The 22,039-nt window shown below is 37.5% G+C and overlaps 2 protein-coding genes across 6 annotated transcripts; both read left to right on the top strand.

Moving 5' to 3' along the window:
* The first annotated feature begins 4,337 nt into the window (after positions 1–4,337).
* LOC103697933 lies at positions 4,338–9,316 on the top strand. Of its 2 annotated transcripts, XM_039127334.1 has the most exons (3): positions 4,340–5,520; positions 8,691–9,074; positions 9,112–9,316. In XM_039127334.1, exons 1-2 carry the CDS (start codon positions 4,701–4,703, stop codon positions 9,032–9,034), a joined length of 1,164 nt encoding a protein of 387 aa, XP_038983262.1. In that variant the 5' UTR covers positions 4,340–4,700; the 3' UTR covers positions 9,035–9,074; positions 9,112–9,316. The 2 variants fall into 2 exon arrangements, with proteins under 2 accessions (XP_038983261.1, XP_038983262.1); XM_039127333.1 differs by having other exon boundaries at positions 4,338–5,520; positions 8,691–9,316.
* A 5,074-nt stretch (positions 9,317–14,390) lies between these two features.
* LOC103697931 (melanoma-associated antigen 1) lies at positions 14,391–21,796 on the top strand. Of its 4 annotated transcripts, none has more exons than XM_039127332.1 (9): positions 14,391–14,534; positions 16,206–16,254; positions 16,344–16,590; positions 16,883–17,035; positions 17,123–17,228; positions 17,308–17,422; positions 19,914–20,042; positions 21,320–21,380; positions 21,475–21,796. In XM_039127332.1, exons 2-8 carry the CDS (start codon positions 16,207–16,209, stop codon positions 21,353–21,355), a joined length of 834 nt encoding a protein of 277 aa, XP_038983260.1. In that variant the 5' UTR covers positions 14,391–14,534; position 16,206; the 3' UTR covers positions 21,356–21,380; positions 21,475–21,796. The 4 variants fall into 4 exon arrangements, with proteins under 4 accessions (XP_038983260.1, XP_026657230.1, XP_026657231.1 ...); XM_026801429.2 differs by lacking the exon at positions 14,391–14,534 and adding an exon at positions 14,800–15,223; XM_026801430.2 differs by lacking the exon at positions 14,391–14,534 and adding an exon at positions 14,802–15,138.
* The last annotated feature ends 243 nt before the right edge of the window (positions 21,797–22,039 follow it).

Genomic DNA, 22,039 nt, shown 5'->3' with positions numbered 1-22,039 from the left:
CATTAGTAAACGGGGGATTCTCTCATTTGTTTGACCAGCACTGTGAGTTCTAAATATGCTATGGTTTGCTGGCTGCATTGGGGTATATTTGTTTTTTCATGAGGGGTTACCACTTACCTCCCTTTGATTATCGAATTGATCGTACTATTTTTTTCCACTTATGCTTTTAGTTCATGTCTTTCTTAGTTTGTTATTTGGAGTGTAATGCTATGATTTTTTTTAAATGAATAGAATTTCTAATCCATGTTCGTGGAGTTCATTATGCTACCTTTCTAAGAAAAAACTAATCCCTATTGCATTCTGTAGCTGTTCATGTGGAACCATGAAAGTTAATTTATTATTTATGCTGTTGCAGATTAGCTTGTGCTGCAAATTAGTTAATTTATTTTTTCCATATATTAGCTTGTATAACATCAGGTGATCGGGCCGGGCTCGTGATCGGGCTGGCCCAATCGGGCCCGGCCCGAGCCTGGGCGGGCCCAATTGGGCTCGGGCTGATTTTCTATAATACTATCGGGCCTAGGCTCGGCCCAAAGCCTGGAAAATAAATTCAGGCCGGGCTTGGGTAGGGGTGTCGCCCGGCCCAGCCCGGCCCACTTCCAGCCCTATCTGCATTTGGCGACTCCTCGGTTGGAACCGAAGTCGTGCAGCTCGGTTTATGTTCGAGGACAGGGAGGTCGATCTGGCCCGAGATCGAAATGTCCAGTATTTTCTCCATTAGTATCCTTAAAGAAGTGGTTCGTAAGCCAATTTACTCGTGAAGTAGTATTAATCGATGTGGTGACAACCTGTGAATCACCTTCCATCTATATTTGTGTTGCTTGAAAACACAGAATGACACAACGTACAGTAGCCCATGCTCCAAACATTTCAGCAAATGCTAGTGAACATGGTGGCAAGGTTATGCCTTCCATGGTGTCACGGAATGCAAAGCAAGCATGATTCTGGAGCAAAAGAAGGAAGCAATCCAATATATGGATACTAGGGGGGTTGCCAAGAGACAAACTGAAGAGGTTTAGTAGCAAAATTCCTAGTAGAAATGAACCCGGTGCTTTGACTGTGTCCCACATGATTCTGGAGCAAAAGAAGGAAGCACATCCAATATATGGATACAAGCAGACCTACCTAAAACATTTGGAGAGGTATATCACTTATTCCAAGTTCTATCGTGCAAGATAAAGTTGCAGCTGCATGTCCATCAAACTGCTATCCATATTTATATAATCCAATTGGAATAGCCGAGAACCAAGTGTGCTCCATCACCTTCCTATGTTAAAATGGAATTGCCCCAATCTATGAAAATCCACATCCTTACTCTATTAAAATGTCTCTTCCAACAAAGCCCTAGCTAAGAGAGGCAAGTTAGAGTCGGCCCATCAACACGACCATAAACTACTCATTTTAAGCGGGTTCAGGTTTGACTTAAGTAGATTTGAGTTATAAATGGACGAACCCATCTAGATCCATTTATTTATAAATGGATGAACCCATCTAAATCTATTTATTAATCTGGTCGGGATCAGGTTGAGGACTTTGACTTGTTTACCCTATGTTGATCTATTTAGAACCTAACTCTTTAGCCCATTTAAGATCTATTTTAAAATATGCTTAACCTATTTCTGTACTATTTAGCCCGACTCGCTTAACCTATTTAATCCGTTAAATCTATTTATTTCATTAAAAATTTATTTAATCCATTTAATGCATTTAACCTGGCTCGACTGGTTTAGGAAACGGGTTGTGCGGATTAAATCAGGTTACTAATTTAATGAACAGGTCTGAGTTGAGATCTGAATTGACCTATTTAATAAACAAGTTAGGTTCGTGTTGGAAAATTTGTGACTCGACCTGCATCTAACATAACTCGTATCCGACCCGACTTGATCCATCTTGATTGTCACCCTAGCTTTAGCCCACTTTCATTCCTTACCCAATGCTACACCACCTATATTGCCCTCAATATTGTCCTATTTGCCCTCAACATCTCCATCACCACAATCCAATTTTTCATCTCCTCAGCAATTTAAATAGTCAAAACATTGGACATGATTACGGCAACCCTGGCCTTGAGCCAATTAGAGTTCAAGCTTGGAGTTCGTTTCTCAAACAAATTGCCACATTCAGGTCTAAACTAAACCTAAATTTGGGCTCAACTTAGGGGGTTCAAGCTTAGGGTGGCAATGATCACCTCTAAAGAAAGTACCTTAACAACGATTTGAGGTGGATTTGGAGTTGCCACCAGCTATTTATGACTAAAAATGTTAGAAAACTTAGATGGGATAAGGGGATCCACAAAATCCTAGTGTGGATAAAGCTTGAGAATACTATTGAGGAAGGCTTAGAGAGTGAGGTACCCGTGCTTGGCACAGAGACTTAGGAAATTATATTTCTTTATGTAGAAGGGTCGACATGCACCTATTAGATAGACACAAGTTTGATAGGGTCTACAAATTTAGAGTTCTAGCCCTTCATGTACCCTAAGATGCCACGGATCAAGGTATTGATGATAGAAAAAGCTTACTATAGAGTAAGACCAAGGGATCCTAGACCCTATTGACCCATCTAGATATCCAAAAAGTAAAAGAAAATCAAGGATCTATAAGTTAATAAGCAAACATACAAGAATTAGACTAAAATTAAACCAAAAAAAAGAGAGCCAGCCAATATATCATCAAGGAGCAAAATTTTATTGGCATCATTCAAATTACAAATCTAGCAACATGATTATATGAATTGAAACACAAACAAAGAGGAGGGGGGCAAGGAGCTTCTCTAAGGTAGATGGGCATAAATCCGGTACACCTCCTTCTCTTGGAGGAGATCCTTTGATGGATCTACCTTATCTTTAATCCTTCATTGCTTTAGACCTATGTCAATCTCAGATAAAGGTTGCTCCTTGGGTTGAAGGGATCTAGATCTAAAGCTAAGGGGTCCTTAGCTAAAGCTCAAAAGGGGCCTGTAAAGCCGGCAAGAAAGATCAAAGAATTAGAAAAGGGCCTAATTCTCTCCTTCAAGGAGGCAATTATAGCTGGTGGAGGGAGAAATCAATGGTGAGTTTGAATTTTTTTCGAATTGAAAAAGGGTTAAGATGATACCAAGTGACATCCTATCATAGGCCTAAGAAGAGAGCTTTGGATCGAGACTTACTTCGATCAATGGGATGCTCTCTCCTATCTTTGATGACTAGAAATACTTTCTTCCTTTTAATTTTAGCAAGGAAAGTTGGAGAGCTTAAGAATATCATATTTAGTTGGTATCCATTTTTTCCCATTTTTAGTAATTACTGGGTAGATTTTTATGTATTTTAGGGTTCATTTTATTCGATTTTTAAGATCTAACATTTTGGATTTTATTTTTATCTTAAGATCCTTTTCTTGAATAATAATTAGAGGTTGTGCTTTCCTTTAAAGTGCTTGATTTTTCTCGTGTTTTTTTTTTATTTTTTCTATGCTTTTTGCTCGACTTAATGTCAATATCCGAATCCCATAATTTTACTTCTTTGTTTCTGGACTAAAATAAATGAATCCTATAATTTTATTTCTCAAAAAAAATATGAATCACATAATTTTTCAATTTTACAATAATTGATATCTTGAGATAAATAAATTAAATTAGAGGACAATAATCCAACAATTTGAAAACACGAGGATCCATTGGGATTAATTGTAATTTTCATAATTTGTGACTAAAAAAATGATTTAATGAAAGAAAATAATGAATATATGCCTTATGCATGTTATTTGAGCCTAAGTTGGGTCCCTTTATTTATTACCTTACTCGACCAGAACCAAACCAACTAGACCAGTTGACCTGTAACATAAAATAGGAGATAACTCAGGTGAGTCCCCGCCGCATTGATCTCTTGAGGTTTTGGCCCATGTATCCTCATGTGAGTTCAATGCTGCACCGTACCTCTCTCGACTTTTAGGGCTCATGATATCCCCTCTTTCGCCACCTTCTAATCTCACTAATTCGCCATAGAAATGCACATAGAGAAAACCCTAGCTTGGTTTGTACAACTAATCTTCTAGCGTCCCCACTAATCAGTGTCTTCTACTGGCGATTCACTAGCATCATCGTCGCCCAATCGGGATTAAAGATATTCTCTGCACTTTCCAACCATGGGTGCATGAACAAGAATACCATGCACCTCAAAGCCTGCAATCTTTGAGTGTCAAGTGACCTCTACCGTTATACAAGGGCAAGTTTCAGGTCCATGAGATTGGCACTACTGAATAGGAAGCAGAGAGCTGCATCAACACCACACACATATAGCTGCTATGAGATTGCCCTTACATTATTTTCTTCTATTCATGTTGAAAGATGTACAAGGTCTTATTTCTACCTAGTCAGAACTCAGAAGTATGGTATATAGATCATATTTCTCCATAGTCAAAAGATGGTACATGGTATATGGATCATATTTCTACAAAGTCAAAAGATGGTACCCCTGTTTCAGGTTTGGGTTCCTGAATTGGATTCTTGGTGATTCAATTTGAAAATGGTGGCCCAGCAGGATAAGAAATTTTGATTCAAGTTATTATGCATCGCACCTTGACACGTTATTTGCATCACAATAACCAATTACCAGTCTGTCAATGGACCGGAACACCTTGGTTTTAGAGGTTGTTCTCAGAACTGTTTAGGCGAAAGATACCTATTAATATTCGCGTCGCTTCCCCTCCTTCCCCTTCCTCCTGATGAACGACGGAGAGGACAAACCCAAAGGAACCACCACCACAGCAATCCCCATGGAAAGCCTAGCGGCGATCGCCGCCGCCCTTCTCTCCTCCAAGCACGTCTCCCCTTCAGACGCCGCGCGGTCGTCGCCCTCCTCCCTCATCCTCCTCCCCGGCGGCCGCCTCCTCCACCTCCTCCGCCGCTTCCTTCTCCTCTCCCTACACGCCCTCCTCTCCCTCCTCTTCTTCCTCCTCTCCCCCGCCTTCTCCCACCTCCCCTCCTCCTCCTTCTCCCCCGCCACTGCCGCCACCGCCCCCGATGGCACTACCGCAGCCGATCGCGCCCTCGCCCACGTCCTCTCCACCGTCTCCCGCGTCCCCGTCGCCTCCCGCAAGTACGAGCTCGTCCGCTCCCTCGCCGATCGCCTCCTCGACGACAACCTTCGCCTGGGCGCCGCCACCGGCCTCAACGAGCTAAACCGCGCCGCCCTCTCTGCTGCCTTCTCCCGCAACCTCCAATGTCTCGAGGCCGCCACCGCTGCCGCGATCTCCCGCGCCTCCCCGACGGATCGGTCGTTGGACATGATAATCGGGGCGGTCAGGTCCGGGATGAGGCGGTTTGCGGCGGCGGCCGCGGTGGCGGAGGAAGGGGACGTGGTGGGCGTCGGCGGGGCCGGATCGGCGGAGAAGATGGCAGCTGAGGCCCTGTGGCTGGGACAGAAGATGGCGGAGTGCGGGGCGGCAGTGGAGGCGGTGGCCCAGTGGGGGGCGGCGGCGAGACTCGGCCGCCTTGCCCTCTCTGCCGAGCCCCGGCTTCAGGTGGCCCTCGTTCGCGTCTCCGGTCAGTTCCCTTGCCTTTTCTCCCCTACTATTTTTTACTTATATTTCTCGATTATTTTATTTCCTCCGGCTCGGCTCCGGTCTGGCGACTCGGACGGGAGGCCGGTCTATGTCGAACTGAAAGGTCCACGTGAAAGTGGACGAGAGTTTCATGCGAGGCTTCGGTGTTTTGATCTAAAACACCGACCGGCAGAAGTCGTTGGATTCTCTTGATTGTGTTTGCCACGTGGGGTGATTGCATTGATTAAAAACCGTCTTGGTCTACATCGATACAGGTGGATTCCGGTGGTACCGCTAGATTTTGTGGTGGTCTGAAGCCACACAACTAGTCGTGCCAGGGTCCACCGCTAGCCAAAATTGTACGCAAGGGGTTACGTTTGGGAGTCTCCATGCTTCCTTTTTCCCGTTTCTGGAGTTACGTGCTTTGTTGGAGGGCCCATGTAATTTAGAAAAAAATATGGTAGCCTCTATCTGGTCACATAAATTTAACATCATCATCATCATCATCATAAAATTATTATTATTTTTTATGGGCGCATGCAGGTAACTTGCTATCATAAGATTAACTTGATACATTCTAGAACATGTTTTTGACCCGTTTAATCTGACGATCCTGTTTAATTTTTGACCTGTTTAATCTTATCTATCTGTTTCTCTCAGATGGAGAAACAGAGATATAAGATCACATTTTATGGGATCCATGGCAATTTAACTAAGCCATAGGCCGTCCCTAGATTCAATTGGTTATAAACGCAAACCAATTGCTCTCTCTCTCTCTCTCTCTCTCTCTCTCTCTCTCTCTCTCTCTCTGTTGTTGCTGCAGTTTTCTACACCAAAAAATGTGATCTTATCTCAATGTTTCTCCATCTAAGAGACGAAGGATTGCTTCTTTCTTGCATGAGCTTAAATTGCAACCATGAACTTCATGTCCTAGAATTATCATTTTAGGATTTGGTGCTAATTCTTTTCTCTTTTTTTTGCTTGCTTAAGCGGGTAAGTCATACCACACGGATACGAACATACCCAATGAAGTCAGAGAACAAAATAGCACGAAGTGCGCTAGGCAGCTCTTCCTCGCTGGTCCACAGAGTACCACCGGAATGGCTGACTGCATAAGCAGCCACCCAATCCACGGCTCTATTGGCTAAAGTTGCCACCCTAAGATATAAATAGCGACTTTTTTTGGGGTCTGGTTAATTGACAGCCGTCATTTAATTTTCATGACTGTTGTGCTATAGAGCCACACCATCGGGATGGGAGAAGGCTAGAATGATGAAAATATTGGAAAGTGGATCGAGAGGTCTCTCTTGTCCTAGGAAACAATGGCCAGATATGTGCTTGACATCCCTTTAACCTTTCAACTTGTACAAAGCATCATATCATTGTCGAAAATTTTAACCTAGAGGGTGGTAAGTTGCACTAGAAGCAGCGAAGAATCTCTTTTCCTTTTCTTTTCTCAATTCAGAATCTTTCAAATACCTTGGGTGCGGCCTTCGCTGGAAAGCCCAGACCTAGTCGCTTGTAGACACCTTTCTGTCAAACAGTAGTATGCTCTACTCTAAAAGAAAGTGTTCATCGCTTGTCGTATGCACAGTAATACTTCCTAAGACTTGGAAGATCCACTCCAAATATTCAGACAAATAAAAGATTGCAAACAATCACGTAAAACATGACCAGTTTAACTTGTAAACACTCTATAGACTAAATTGAAGCAAGCACTTCCTACTTGTGCTAGTTCTCGACCCTAAGCTCTATCACTATGTAATTTCCTAAATGGCATCAAAAAAATGTTTTCAGTTTGTTGCAATACGTATCAGTAGTAATATATGCATTAAAAGAACTGCTTGCAACACACGCTCTTTTATTATGAGCAGTTAAGCTAGAATCTTGATATTGTATTTCAACATATTAGTTCGTGGCCATCCATACTGCATCCAAACCATTAGAGTGGCAATAATACTAATTGGTTCTATTTGCTTCAGAAAAAGTATAAAATAAAATCTTAGTTGAGCAAATTTTATTTCACTTTGGAACCTCATCCTGCCGGCATCATTCTTGTCCATCGCTTTGGCCTTGTTTTGCTGACTAACTATTGGTATGATATCTATAGCATGAAGCTTTCTTGTAATCTCAGTAAGTGTCCTACCATCCTATGCAGTTCTTTGTTCCATCCAAATGCTTAGGCTGCATCAGAAAAATGACCCTGAAAATTGATTTGTGAAGGTGTCCTAGAGCTGTCAGGCAACATAGATAGCTTGCAGGATCTTGTTGGCTGTTATCCATAGCTTATATTTCTTGTCCTAAGACCTCTGTGTTCAAATTATTAGAAATGTCTTTATTCTGCTCTTCTTGAAACATAATAGAGCACCTGAACATTCGAATTTTTTTATAATGTCTGGAGCAACTTAGGTGGAAAGGATAAGACAACTTGTAGAGATAGACACACGGACACATGGGTGCTTAGATGCATGCGTAGATAGATAAACACACAACAAATTATTACAGTATTTTTCCTTTAATGAAGTATTGCAATATGCATCTACTTAATTGCTTTGCGGTTAAAAGATATCAAGAGATGCCACATCTCCTTATTGAAGGTCCCTTAGTACATTGAAAGTAGTCAATAAATTCTCCTGAATTTAGTTGCATGTTATAAGCGAAAACTTCTCATAAGGTAGGAAAAGATCTCACCCATATGCATCACTTGCAGCTTAATTTCAAGCTACATGAATTATCTGTATTCATGTGCTTATCTCTCTGGAGGGTTTTAGTTCAGGCTTCTATAGAATACTCCAGCTTTCCCATGTTCTTGATGGCCTCAAAGCACAAAAAAAGCATTTTGCAAACATGTTTTGGCATTTCTAAATGAAACCAACCACTAAGAAGAACTTGAATCCACCAGTTGGAGAATAATAGACATCATGATAAGAGTATTCAATGAAGCTGGCAGATAAATTGTTTATGTAAATAGTTTTCATGTTGAAAGACACTCGAGGTTTGCTCGAACTGACTCCTCCTCAAAAGTTTATAATATTATGAGTTCTTGTTTTGTAAGCCTTCTTTTTAACAAACTATTATAGTTTCAACATTATTAATACAATATCAAAGATGACATTTTTTCTATAACACTAGCAATGCCCAATGCTCAAAGCAAGACTTTTTTCGGTGCAGCATTTTTATTTAAGCATGCCAACTCTAAGCAAATGGAAGAATGGAAAGGAGAAGGTGAAGATGGATCCATAGCACACTATCGGATGGCGATGCTGACGTCATGGTTGCCGTTGCTTTGCCGAGCTAGCAATGGTGTGGGCGCTCCCATAATGAGCAGTGGGGAAAGAGTAGAGATGCTTAGGGTGCTGGAGGAAATAATCGAGAAGTTAAGCTGGGAACAGCAGGAAGAAATTCTGGCACTCTGGCTCCATCATTTCACCTCCTGTCCTGACTCCGACTGGCCAAATCTAGTGTCATGCTACACCAGATGGTACTCAGAATCTCGGAAGTTCCTTCTAAAATGACCAGTGTATATTATTTTATGTTCCAATAGCACACATACATATTCTCTTAGTGCAACAATATTAGGCATTGCCTCCATGGAGGATCTCAAAACTCCCCATGGTATAGATCGATCTGTTAGAAGCCTTAGCTGGGTAGTTTATATTGCTATACAGTCTATTTTACTATTCATATATTGTAACAGAGGAGGGCTTTTTGAATGTATATGGTACATTTTCATTCATCTAGCAACTTATGGTCATTATGGGAAAATGATACCATTTAACAATTGCTAACAATCATAATCACAATCACAATCATCAAGCTTTTTCCTAACTATTTGGACTGATTTATGGATTCTCATTTTCTAAGTGTTCCTAATTAGGATCACTTCTGATGTTATTTTAAAATTTTCTATATCCTTCCTCATAATCTTTATCCATGTAAATTTAGGCTTTTCTCCTTTTTTTTTATTTTTTTTTATAATCTTCAGCGCAAACTAAAGTATCTCTTTTTATAAAAGTTTTCTCAGGCATTTGCTATATATTTCATTCCATCTTTATCAAATTTCCATCACTTTATCCTTAATTTGTGCAATTCCTAAGCTCCTCTAATATATTTATTTCTTAATTTATTCTTTCTAGTTTTACCATTCATCCATCTTAACATTCTTATTTTTGCAATATTTAGATTGTTTTTATGTATTTTCTTTATTGTCCAGAATCTTGAGTCATATAACATCTTATTGTTGTTTTAATTATTTAAGTCTATAAGGTATTTGTTTATCATATAATATTTCAGATGCATCTCTCTATTTTATCTAACTAGTTATAATTTTGTTATATACATTTTCATCTATATGTCTATTATTTTATATAATAGATTCTAAATAACAAAATTGGTTACTCTATAATATCTCGTCTATTAATTGATATAAATATTATATCTTCATTTTCATTATGATTAAATTTGTGTTTTATGTTCTATATTGTCATTCTATTAGACTTTAAGCTTTTATCCTCTAAAGTTTTTCTCCATAATTTTGATTTAGTATTTAAATTTTTTTTTTATTAATCCATACTATATCATCCACAAATAATCTACACCATGCTATATTTTCTTGAATATTACATGTGAGTTTATTTGTAATTAATACAAATAGGAATGAGCTTTCTATTAATCCTTGATATAAGCCTATTGTGACTAGAAAATATTTATTGTACTATAGCAACTCCTAGCACTTGTCAATACCCACATATACACCCGTCTTTTATAAGGTCCGCCAAATTATTTTTTTTCATACACTATCAAGCTTTCTTTAAATTAATAAGATTAATTTTCTCTATATTTTTTTATCAATGGACTAAGTAACAAGATAGTATCTATTGTTGCCTTTTCATGCATAAATCTAAATTGGTTATCCTAATTAATTATTATTTTTCTTAATCTTTGTTCAGTTACTCTTTTCCTTAATTTTGTAGAGTGAGTTGGGAGCTTAGTTCTCCAATAATTAGAATAATGTTGCTCATCATGTTAATTTTTTTAGAAAGATACTACAATACTTCTCTTTCAATCATCTAGCAATTTCTTTGTTTTTGTAATTTCATTAAAAAAGTTGGTAGGCCAATTTAATTCAATCTCCCATAATTTTCCAATCCTTAATAGATATTTCATGTGGTCCTAATATCTTAACCTTTTGTATTCTTTGGAAAACTATCTTCACTTTTCTACTATGAATTGTATGAATAAAATCTTAACTTCTTCTTCATTATATTTTCTAGTAAAGGTTTTAGAATAATATTTGTTTCTTTCTCTAATTTTTTTATCTTTCACTAATATAACATTATCTCATTTTTTATATACCTTGATCAATATATTTAGTTTTCCTTTTTCTTCTTTTAGTTGTTTTATAAATTTCTTTCCCATATCCTCTTAACCTTAACCTATCATATAAATTATTATATACTACATATTTAGCTTTACTTACTACTCTTTTTACGTCTTTTTTTGGCTTTCTTGTATTTTATGAAACCCTTGATTGTTTAAAGCAAGTCCATATGTTTTAATTGTCTTATGGCCCTCATAATTCCACCAACAAGTATGTATGTATATATATATATATATATATATATATATATATATATATATATATATATATATATATATAATTTTTCACTTTGTCCCTCCTAAAACATCTAGAGCTACCCTCTTAATACAATTGGTTATTTGATACCATATTTTGTTCAACTTAATTCTTAAATTCAAATTTCTCTCCTTTAATAATTTTTCTAAAAATTATGATACTTTCTCCTTTTAAATTTTATCATCTTATGTTTGGACAGTTATTAATTATTTTTCTTTTCTTCTTGCATCTAGTATGCACATCTAAACCGGCAACCTATGTTGCTATTAAACTCTCTTATAGTATCATATTACAATCCTTATTAATAAAGAATATATTGTGATAAATTTAAATTATTTTTAAAGGTTATTAAGTGATTGTCTCTCTTCCTAAAATATGCATTTGCAATTGCTAAGTCATAAGCTGCTACAAATTCAAGGATGGAAGTTGCTACGAAGCTGCTATCTCCAAAATCGAACCTCCTATGCACTCTTATATCCTATACTATTCTTTCCTACACACCTATTTAGATCACCACACCCATTTTTTCTTTAAAAATATTTCATATTAATTCATCAATTTCTTTCCAAAATTACTTCTCACCCCTCTCCTCTAACTCTACTTCTCGTGTATATACACTAATTACATTAACATTTTTTTCTCTAAAATTAATTTGGTAGCTATCAATCTATCACTTATCTTATTTACATGTATAATTTTTTCTTTCATTTCTTTATCCACCATATTCTACTCCATTTCTATTATTACCCTCACCTATATATAATAATTTATACACATTCCAAGCCTATTAGATCACTACCTCTCCATTTAGTTTTCTCTAAGTGAGCAATATTAAAGCAACATTCTCTTATATATCATCACTAGCAGGAAAGGTGTGTTGCGCTGCATTTGTCTAATAAATTTTTAAAAAATAGTGATATTTGGTTCACGAGCTATATGTATATATATTATATTTAAATGGAAAAAGATAGTAATGAAAAAAAAGAGAAGAGGCTAAACCAACAATGAGTAAGAGCATTTGCTCGATGCTAAATTTTGTATGAGTATTATACATTCTCCGATAGCCATTGATGACTTTTCTATTTTTTGTTGGATGAGTTGGAAAAGAAAAAGGAAGAAAATATTTAGGAACCAAGGAGAAGCCATATTGACGATATAGTATCTATGAATCCACTTTGATTGCCTGAATCTAGGGGAAGCCACTTTAATTGCCTGAATTGAGGGGAAGCCACTTTGATTACCTGAATTGAGGGGAAGCCACTTTGATTGCCCAAGCTTGATCACAAGTTGTGTATGAGCATTATAAATCTTTTGATACAAATATTTAAAATATTTTTTATCAACAAAATTAAATCTTAGATTTCAAATTTGAATATTTCGTTTAATATTTTAATAGCAAGTAAGGCGGCATCTTCGTTCAGTCGAATTTCATCATTACATGAGTATCCTCAAACTCTTTCTATCTTTGATACATCATCTTCTTCACCTAAAACAACATCAACAAAAGATCTAAAAAATAAGGAAGTGCTAGTTTACGAATAACTTTATCTAATGTTAATTTTGGCTATATTTTAATAAAGTCCATGTTTTCAAATATCAAGTAAAAAAGTCAATACATAATCAATAAAAAAAATGTTGGAACAAAAAAAAAACAACGAATGAAAATCTATAGTTCAAAAAAAAAGGTAAGAACAAATATTTTTCAGCGCATTGCATGTATGACTAAAAAAATTGAAGCAAGTAATGTAAAATTTAAACTTAGTACTTGATTTTTTTTTCATAATCAACACCACAAAGATGCAGAACTCTTCCCATCTTGTTTTATCCCTTCGAATAATGATACAATTTGTTCCATTAGACTTTGTCTATACTTAAGATCTACTCAATATATAATCGATGTGGGACTAAGCACATGCTTGCACGAGTTTTCTCATATACTCCTCGTATTTAAGCTCTAATGTTTTTTCAAAGCCAATCACAAATACCACACGGGCGAGCTCATTAGGACTGACCACAATCAACTCGTGGTCAGTCCTAATGAGCCCATATTGTAATATCTTCTAGTCCATATCGATCATGAGCTATATCTACTTTAATATCATTGGTAATAGCTCAGAGTTTCTTGGTCAGGTAAAAGTATATAGGATCTATCCAATATATAACAATGTGGTGCTAAACATACACCCGCTTAGATCCTCTCATAAGTATTTAGTACATCGGACAATTTTTTTGAGCTAGCTTTATATTGATGACCTAACATCTTATTCCACTGGTGTCATGGTAGGTTGAAAGCCCTATGTCCATCTAGGAATTGTTCCACTCTCGAACATACTTGCGGAGCTATTTTTCCGCTTGAAAGGAGTTCCATTCGGCCGAAACATTCAATTTATCTATTATCATGAGTTTTATGCACCTTTTATGGAATCTTTTATCTGGCTATAAATTCCCGTTAGTAATGATGCATGAAACGGTGCTTTGGCTTAGTATACATGAGAGAAATGCTTGGAATATGATCACAAGAACATTACTAGAAGCATAAAAAATAGACATCAAAAAGCCTGATCCCATCAACCTGCTTGCAGCTTTATGTGTTATGCCCTTCCAAGATCAAGCTTCTAAAATGAACGTATGTATGAGTTCCCTCTAATTGTGCACATTTTAATTGCCCAACGGTCTCTATATTGTTACACAAGATCTTTCATACACGACCAACCGTGTCTTTATTGCTACGCAAGATCAAATGCAAAAAACTAATAAACTACGAGCTGTGAAGGTTCCAAAGATCATTCAAATGTAATAACACAAGACCGCCTTACGTGCACTTAACCATGCAAACATATGCTACGGAAAAATAAAAAATAAACCAGCCTAAAGAGTCTCCATCGCAGCAAAACGTCGAGAGGAAACTAAACAACCAACGGTAAACAACTTTTCAAATTCCATGTCAGATTAAAAGGTTGCCCATTCAAAATCAAAATGTCCATCATAGCTACTTTATCCAACTGCATGAACCCAGAAATAGAAGAGGCATTAAATACAATGTGTAAGTTGTAACACAATCACATACAATATAAGAGTTGTTGAAGTGAAGGAACATACCTACTTTGTACCGCAAATGAATGCAAAATTGAATGCCATCGCTAGTAATTTGGCCAGGCTTGACATTAAGACTCAAATTGGACATCCCCATCTTACTCCTCTACAAGCATCTTGCCATCTCTCTCTTTCCAACCACCGTCTAATTATCATGGTCTTGGATGGATCATGGTTGCTACTATCATATTTTGTGATCTATTTAAAATCAATAAAATAGAAGGGCTGTTAATCAAAAGGCCAGGAGTCCAATCCAAGCTTAATATTGCGGTCTGATGATTTCGACGGTGGATGACTGCTTTTTAAGATTATGCTTATATTTTTTCTAGTCTTTTGTTATTTTTTTTTTTTTTCAACGACTGCTCATCCTACTTTAGTATAAGACCTGCTAATGAAATCGGAGACTAAAATCTAGCTTATATGCGAGGGAGGGCCTCCGTCTTTTGTTACTTTATTTATACTGTCATCTTGTGCTTTCTTTTATTTCTATATTTTTTTTAATATTTTTTTTTAATCTGCTTCCGCCCTCCTTATAAAACAAAAACAAAAACAAATCCCATTTTTATTATTTTTTTAATGAAGATTTTACTCTCTTCTTTCAAACATCCGTTTCGGGTCTGTCTTCCTGCTCTCGCGCTTTCTTCCGTCGCTCACTCTCATCTCTATTTAGGGCTCCGCCTCCGTCCCTTTTAACCAGCGTCCACGGCCGCCCGCGGCCTCCTCCCGGCGCCGCCACCTCTCTCTGCACCTCCTCTTCTAGCCGAAGCGGCCGCCCACGCCCACCGCGTCTCTTCGCCATTTCACCTGCAGCGGCCTCTCTCCAGCTCCTCCGAGGAATCCCCTTCTCTCAAACCCTAAAACCCTCACAGCTTTTCCTCTTCTCCAGATCCGGTACTCTCTCTGTCTCTGAACGTGCGGCCTCTTCGCTGCAAACCTTCTGAAAAGATTTTAAAGCGCAAAACATGCCTCTCAATATGTGAGATGAGTTCTTTAAATAAATCCTAAATTTTTAACAAAAGCTTGGAAGACGTTAATTATCTTTGGATTGGCATCCTTTCTAGTTTTAAGGTTTAAACACTCGGTGCTTATTGTGTTGTGCCCGTTTCAGAGGTAAGGGAAACGAGTGTCCGTAGTTTTTTCCCTCTTTTTTGCCTTAAATTTTAGTTAGTATGCAAAGGCAACGTCTTTCACCATTGGTGAACAGTATTTGAACATAAAGATGGTTCCTTAGTTGCTCTAAAGTGATGTAGTGTCATTTTTTTTATTGCATCAAATAACAAAGAACCGAGTACACACTTATTTCAGATCATAAAGATGGCTAATTTGTTTCTTTGGATAAGATGAAGTTAGTTTTGCCTTCTTAGCTAGTCTTGTGAATTGGGTTTTTTGTTAATGTTGCTATATAACATTCTTCCAAAGCTTCATGTTTTGATTTTTTTGGTTCATTAGGCACACAAGCATTGGCTTTGGTGATGGAATTTATTGATTTCCTTTGTCTGTTCTCATTGATTAAAAAAGTTATCTTTGTTGTTTCTTCAATAAAATGGCAAAAATTAGGTGTCATTATATTTGAATCTGTTGGCAGTTTATTTTAGGTCAACCAGGAGATGTGGTCATACAGATTTTGCATGAAAACTGTTTAAAGCCATGGTATTCCGAAGTTTGCTGCATATTGCTATCATCCATGTGCTATCTTCCCATGCTATCAACTTTTACTATCCTGCTTATTGTCATTGTGTAGGTGACACAATGACACTTCTGCCAAATGTCTGAAATCCCCTCCTAAATTCTAAATTCCCATATTAAACTAATTTGAAATTCAAACATAATGATCTTAGAGTATTTAGATAGTATGCAATATATATTTTTTCTTTTAATCTAAATATTTTAAGTGTAATTTAAGAAGTTTTAGAAAATATGTTTCTTAAAGTGACGCGAAATTATGTCTGTGGCTACAGGATGGCAAGTTACAATGAGGAGAACTCACAAATTGATGTGTCTCAAGAGGTGGGGGCAGTTTGCCTCCATTTTGTAAATGTAGTTCTTGATTATGCTGAACGAATACATGCGCTGAGTTGTAATGCATCTTGTCACAGGAAAAGGACAAGCTGGTTGCAGAAGTAATCCGCCATGTGCTGTTTAAGACCTACCAGAGCTCTGGGTGCCCTATAAAGAGGGAAGACTTGACTCAACTGATAACCAAGAACTATCGTCAGCGTTCATTGCCTGCACTTGTTATAAATGAGGCCAGAGATAAACTCTCTAGCATTTTTGGTTATGAGATGAAAGAGCTCCAGCGCTCTCGTCCTTCCTCAAACAGGCAGGGTCGTGTGTCTCAGCAGGGTAAGCTGCAAGTCCAATTGTTGTAGTGTTACTTAATATTTTTAACATTATTTCTACTTGCAGATCAATTTTTGTTGCATGAGTAACAAATGGTTCCATATACTTCTATTTAATTGAAACAGCGATATAGTTATCTGTTGCATATCTAAGTTATTGTTACGTATCACGTTTGGATGAATACCTATACATTGATGTAGATAATTGTGCAATGAGTGCCTAATAAAAATATAAAAAAGTTACACAAATCCTCTTTATCCTGTGATAAGTTGCTAACATATAATAATACCTTCAGGTACTGCAGAGGCAAAATCATATGTTATTGTAAGTAAGGTACCTCCTGACATCTATAGCAAGTATATTGAGGACAAGAGTACCTCGCATGTAACAGGTTTCACTTTTGTTGTGATCAGTATTGTGCATCTTGCAGGAGGAAAAATCTCTGAGGGTATGCTACATTCTCTCTCTATGCTTCTAGGTTCCATTATTTTTTTGCGGGTTTGGTATTGATTAAATCTATTGCATAGCATTACAGAAAATCTTTGGCATCAACTAAGGCGGTTGGGATTAAACGAGAGTGATGAAAACCATCCTTGCTTTGGTAACACCAAGCAAACTTTAGAGATGCTTGTGCAACAAAGGTAAGCTTGTATCTAGCTGCATTTTAGTTCTCACTTTTGTTAACCTGCATTTCTGTTATTTATAGTTACCTCTATGTAGGTATTTGCTAAAGGAGAAAGTTAATGGCCCAGAAGGCAACACTGTAATGTATGAGCTTGCTGAGAGAGCATTAGATGAATCCATCAGTGAGAAGTTAAAAGATTACATTGCACAGGTACATAAAGAGAAAAAAAAACAGTAAGCGCATTCTATATTACTGTAGAAAACTTCTGGATTAAGGAATTTATTTATAAGCTCGAATTTTTGATACCAAACCTCACAGAGTCCATCATTTAGTTGTTACATTCTGTAAGCTCTTATGCTAGGCTCTTTTGTTGAACCAGAGGATTAAGAAGTATGCATTTGTGGCAGAATTGGATGCAGCTAGCCACTTCCTGTTCCCCAAACTTGCTTCAGTGACCTTGTAACAGAAGTCTTCTTGATTCCCTGCATGGTCTATAAACGAAATTTTAGCTGAGTAATTTCTTCCATAATTCAGTATGGTATTAGTGCAGTATCAATATGTCAGTAATAAAATCGTAACTGTTGGCTGTGGTCTTGCAATTTGCCAATGCATACTAATATTTACGTCAAAGGGATGCCCTGGCTATTTTCAAGTTCACTCTATCTTAGATGCAGACCATTATTGGATTTGATGTTCAGTGATGAGTCTATCCCAAGGTTTTGAATGGTCTGCCAACTTACCTTGACACATACGTCAACAAGGTTTGAATCACCATTGGTCACGAAACAGCCAGTCTCTCTAACTATTTCAGATAGTAATGATGGACATTGCTCCAGTCAAGCTCCGCCGTACCGGTCCGGATCGGCATACCGGTGGCCGGCCGGACCGGTACGGTACCGGTCCGGACCGGTACCGTACCGGTCCGGACCACTTTCTTTCCCATCAAAAAAAAAAAAAAAAACCACAGCGAGGCGCTGTGGTTCCCCCCCCCCAAAAAAAAATACCGTACCGGTGCGAACCGGCCGGTTCGCACCGGTACGAGGCCGGTACCGGCCGGTACGGTCTCCGTACCGGCCGGTTCACAGAAGAAAACCGGAAATACCGGTTTTCATCTGTGTCCGGTACCGGTCAGGGACCGGACCGGTACGTACCGGCCCGTACCGGCCGGTACGGACCGGTACGGCATTCCTTGGCTCCAGTATATAAGCTGTGAAACCTTTTTCTCTTATCGTCATACACCTTTGACAATATTCTGTCAAGGCCACCAAATTTGTACTATCTCCTCTTCTGTTATTTGTTCCGCAAAGATAGATGTTGTTCCTATGTTCAAACTTAAAATTATTTTCCTCATCTTGGTTATTTACATGTTTAGGGGGTTTTGTAAAGCTGCTTCTTTCAGTGCATGAGCTTAATCTACCATTAGTAAGGTAGGACTACCTATTTGCCTTATAGCCTTCCAGGTTTTATAAGAATTCTCTTATTATAAGGATAATAATTCTAGCCTTTTCCCAACTATTTGGGGTTGGCTTTGTGGATTCTTATTTGCTAAACATCCAGGCCATCTATGATGCTATTCCAAGTTTCTCCATGACCTTCCTAACAACCTTCATCCATGTTAATTTAGGCAGAACATGGCATGCCTTAGTATTTATCATGCGTATCAAATTTGGATCCCTTTTATAGTTTGATATATTATTACAATTGGCGGTCAACCTGATGTCAATCCTCCACCTTTCTCACCGAGCTTGGAACTGTCAATGACGGTGTTTCTGTAAGAAGCTTCTCTCTTACCTAAAGTGGTCTTTACTAATAATGCGATTCTCTATCTTGAGGGTTAACATTAGGTTGAAAGTGAGTTGTATGATTCTGCTAAAATTCTTCTATAGTGCTACCTCAATTAAGAGCTATACTCTATAGCTGATCCCATCTTAATGGGAGAAAGTTGGCTTTTTAAAGTTTCTCTCCCACATTACTTATAGCTCATTTTACATGTTTTAGTCCTTTTAGCTTCATAAAGCTTGGCCATGCTAGGCTAGTAAGATATTGCTAACACCAAGGCTGCTTGTTACTTGAAAAGAAAAAAGGACTGTCTATTGGATTTTTTGAGCAAAATACAGATATTTAATGAAGTTCTGAATTTTGGAACTTAAGATTGGTGACATGCTAAACTCCGAGCTTTGATGGTACGATGTCATGGGTCCTTGATTGAAATTAGTGTGGCTGTGGTCTTTTGAGCAAGAAGGGACAGCTCTCCTTTGTTATTTGATGTGATTCTTCCTAATGGCTAGTTTATTGATAAAAGAAAGCTTGCTATACTTTAAGTAGAATAAACTTGAATGGATTATGATGCCTGCATAAGTAATGCCAATCCCACTACTGCATCCAAATTTAAGAAGATATATTGACAAATCAATGAGTTGAGAAGAGCATGTGAAAATGTAAATATTTGTTCTTTAGATTGATTTCGATGTCACACTTTGGATCTCAGCAAACATCTTTAATTGCATCCTCTATAAAATAGGAAGCACGAATATTTCAAATCATATATTGTGTTCATTTTGGATACGTATCAAATACGGCTACTCGTCGATGCTTCTCAGATACATGTTCGATACTAATGTTAAGTGTCCATTTTTTTAAAATTATAAAAGACTTCAGATCAAAGTATATAATCTCCGTGTTGGACTCCATATTGGTACAGTGTTGGCGTGCTCGGTATGGAGGTCGGTTACTTAGTCTTGGTTCAGTGCCGGTACGGTATAGACCGGTACGGGGTAGTAGCTACCAGCATGGTGAACCTCGCTTTAGATACTTCCTGGATATACTTGAGGTACTTACCTAATACCTCCAAAATTGAAGGACAGGGCTTTCTTTCCTTTTTAATCTAACTTGTTAACACTAAATGGTCAATTTGAAGCCACTGTACGTATATATATTCATTAAAGTATCCTAGCTTTATCATATCCTACTTCATCAAGATTTGCTGTATTGATTATATGTATCGTATCATGTCCATATACCTTATTGGTGTCCATGCTTCGTAGTCTATAAAAGCAATCCCTGACAGGAGGACATAGTGATAGATGCTGTCTCTAGTAGTTGCAGCCACTGAGGCTAGTATGGAGGGTTGAAGCCCAATCTCAGAAGTATATGCTTCTTTAAAGATCGGATTGGAAGTCTTTGTTGCTGTAGGAAACTACGAACTGAATATGGATTGTGGATAAAAGTGATTAAATTTCTTTTATGATACTCCTTTGCAGATGGAGATACAAAATGGTACGACATACATAGAAATGCAACAAGAGAATTTATTTCCTTCTAATCATAGAGTACTGTTTTAAATAAAACAAGCTTGAAACATTTTGGCTTTTCAGATCAGTGTTTTTATATGTCACCAGAAATTCTATGATATATTCTGCAAAAGGCATCACTTCAATGTCTAGCTGTAGCCAACAAGAATTGAATGAAAGATCTTTCTTGTCCATGGTTCATGATGGAGCGAAAAATTGGTGTGATTTATGTATCTTGAGGACTAGGTGACTTCAAAGTGGTTTGGCCTACCAAGAATCTAGACCTGTCATTAGAGATAAAATTAGGTCTCAAAAATGAGATAGATGAAGGTGAAGATTTGATAGGAGAAGCATTATCGTTGTTGCATCACAAAAGCTAGTCAACAACCTCAGTTTCAGGGCATGAAGTGAGGTGAACCACGAATAAAAATATGCAGAATAAACAAGCCCTTTTTGTCTGCGGACACATGTTTGGGTTTGGCAGGGTGAACTTGCTTAGTTTGGCGGCAATCAACCAACTAGTCATTTCCACATGATTTTGCAACCAGTTTACTCATTATGGATGAGACGCACTTTGAAGCGATTGTGTAATTTCTTCAATTTTATAATTCAATAATTTTAAGATAATATACCGGCATATTAACTATGTTCTTCCATCCTAATGCACTGCAGGTTTTTGTTTGCTGAGTACCGCATGTTGTACATAATAACTATCTTTTATGTAAATTGACTAATTAAATTCTATTCTCACTTCTGCAATTGTTTATGGTTTCACTATACATTATTCTCTTTTGCTAAAAATGTCCCACAATGGCAGATTGTGAGTAATGAGACAACTGCAGAGGCTGATTGACATTCACATGACAACTATTACCCAAGTATTTCTCAAGTTTCCTTTTTAGCAGATTTTTCTTTTTGTTCCCACAATTTCATATAACTTATCTTGACAGAACTCATTATTTTGCCCTGCAGGCTGCAGCAAATGCAACATTTTGAACTTTTTGGTCCTTGGTCAGGTGATGAATGTGCATCTATAGACAGTGTATCTGGGTGTACAGTTTTAACTTGTTTCTTTGTTCCTGAGCTAAGAATCTTTTGTAAGCACTGAATTGTTATATCCAATCAGTTGAAGTATCCGATGCTGTTTCTGCCCAATACCTGCAAATAGTTCTGTTGTATCATTAAATCTCTTCATCCCTCAAGAATTTGAACCGCTGTTAATCTATGGGGCATGAAGATGTTATTCCATTCATTATAATCATGCATATATCAAAAGATTACCTTTTCTCTGTCACCATATTTTTATGTGGAGCCTGCGAAGATCCATTGTTGACTAGTTGTTTGGAGGAACACCCCGACACGATTGAATAGCATAATCTAACTAAAAGCATGTTTTTTGGTTAAGTGGACTAAGTGTCATCCACCTCAATTTTCAAGTAAATTATTTGTTAATTTTCTTGTTACATAATCATGCTGACTTGAGTGGGTTTGCCTGAATTTTGACTCGAATTTAGAAGCATGCTTGGTTCAAGATATG

Source organism: Phoenix dactylifera, chromosome 6 (genome assembly GCF_009389715.1).
Source record: "Phoenix dactylifera cultivar Barhee BC4 chromosome 6, palm_55x_up_171113_PBpolish2nd_filt_p, whole genome shotgun sequence".
Lineage (NCBI taxonomy): Eukaryota > Viridiplantae > Streptophyta > Magnoliopsida > Arecales > Arecaceae > Phoenix > Phoenix dactylifera.
Note: the sequence above shows the minus strand (reverse complement) of the source record. Positions and strands in the feature narration are given on the sequence as shown.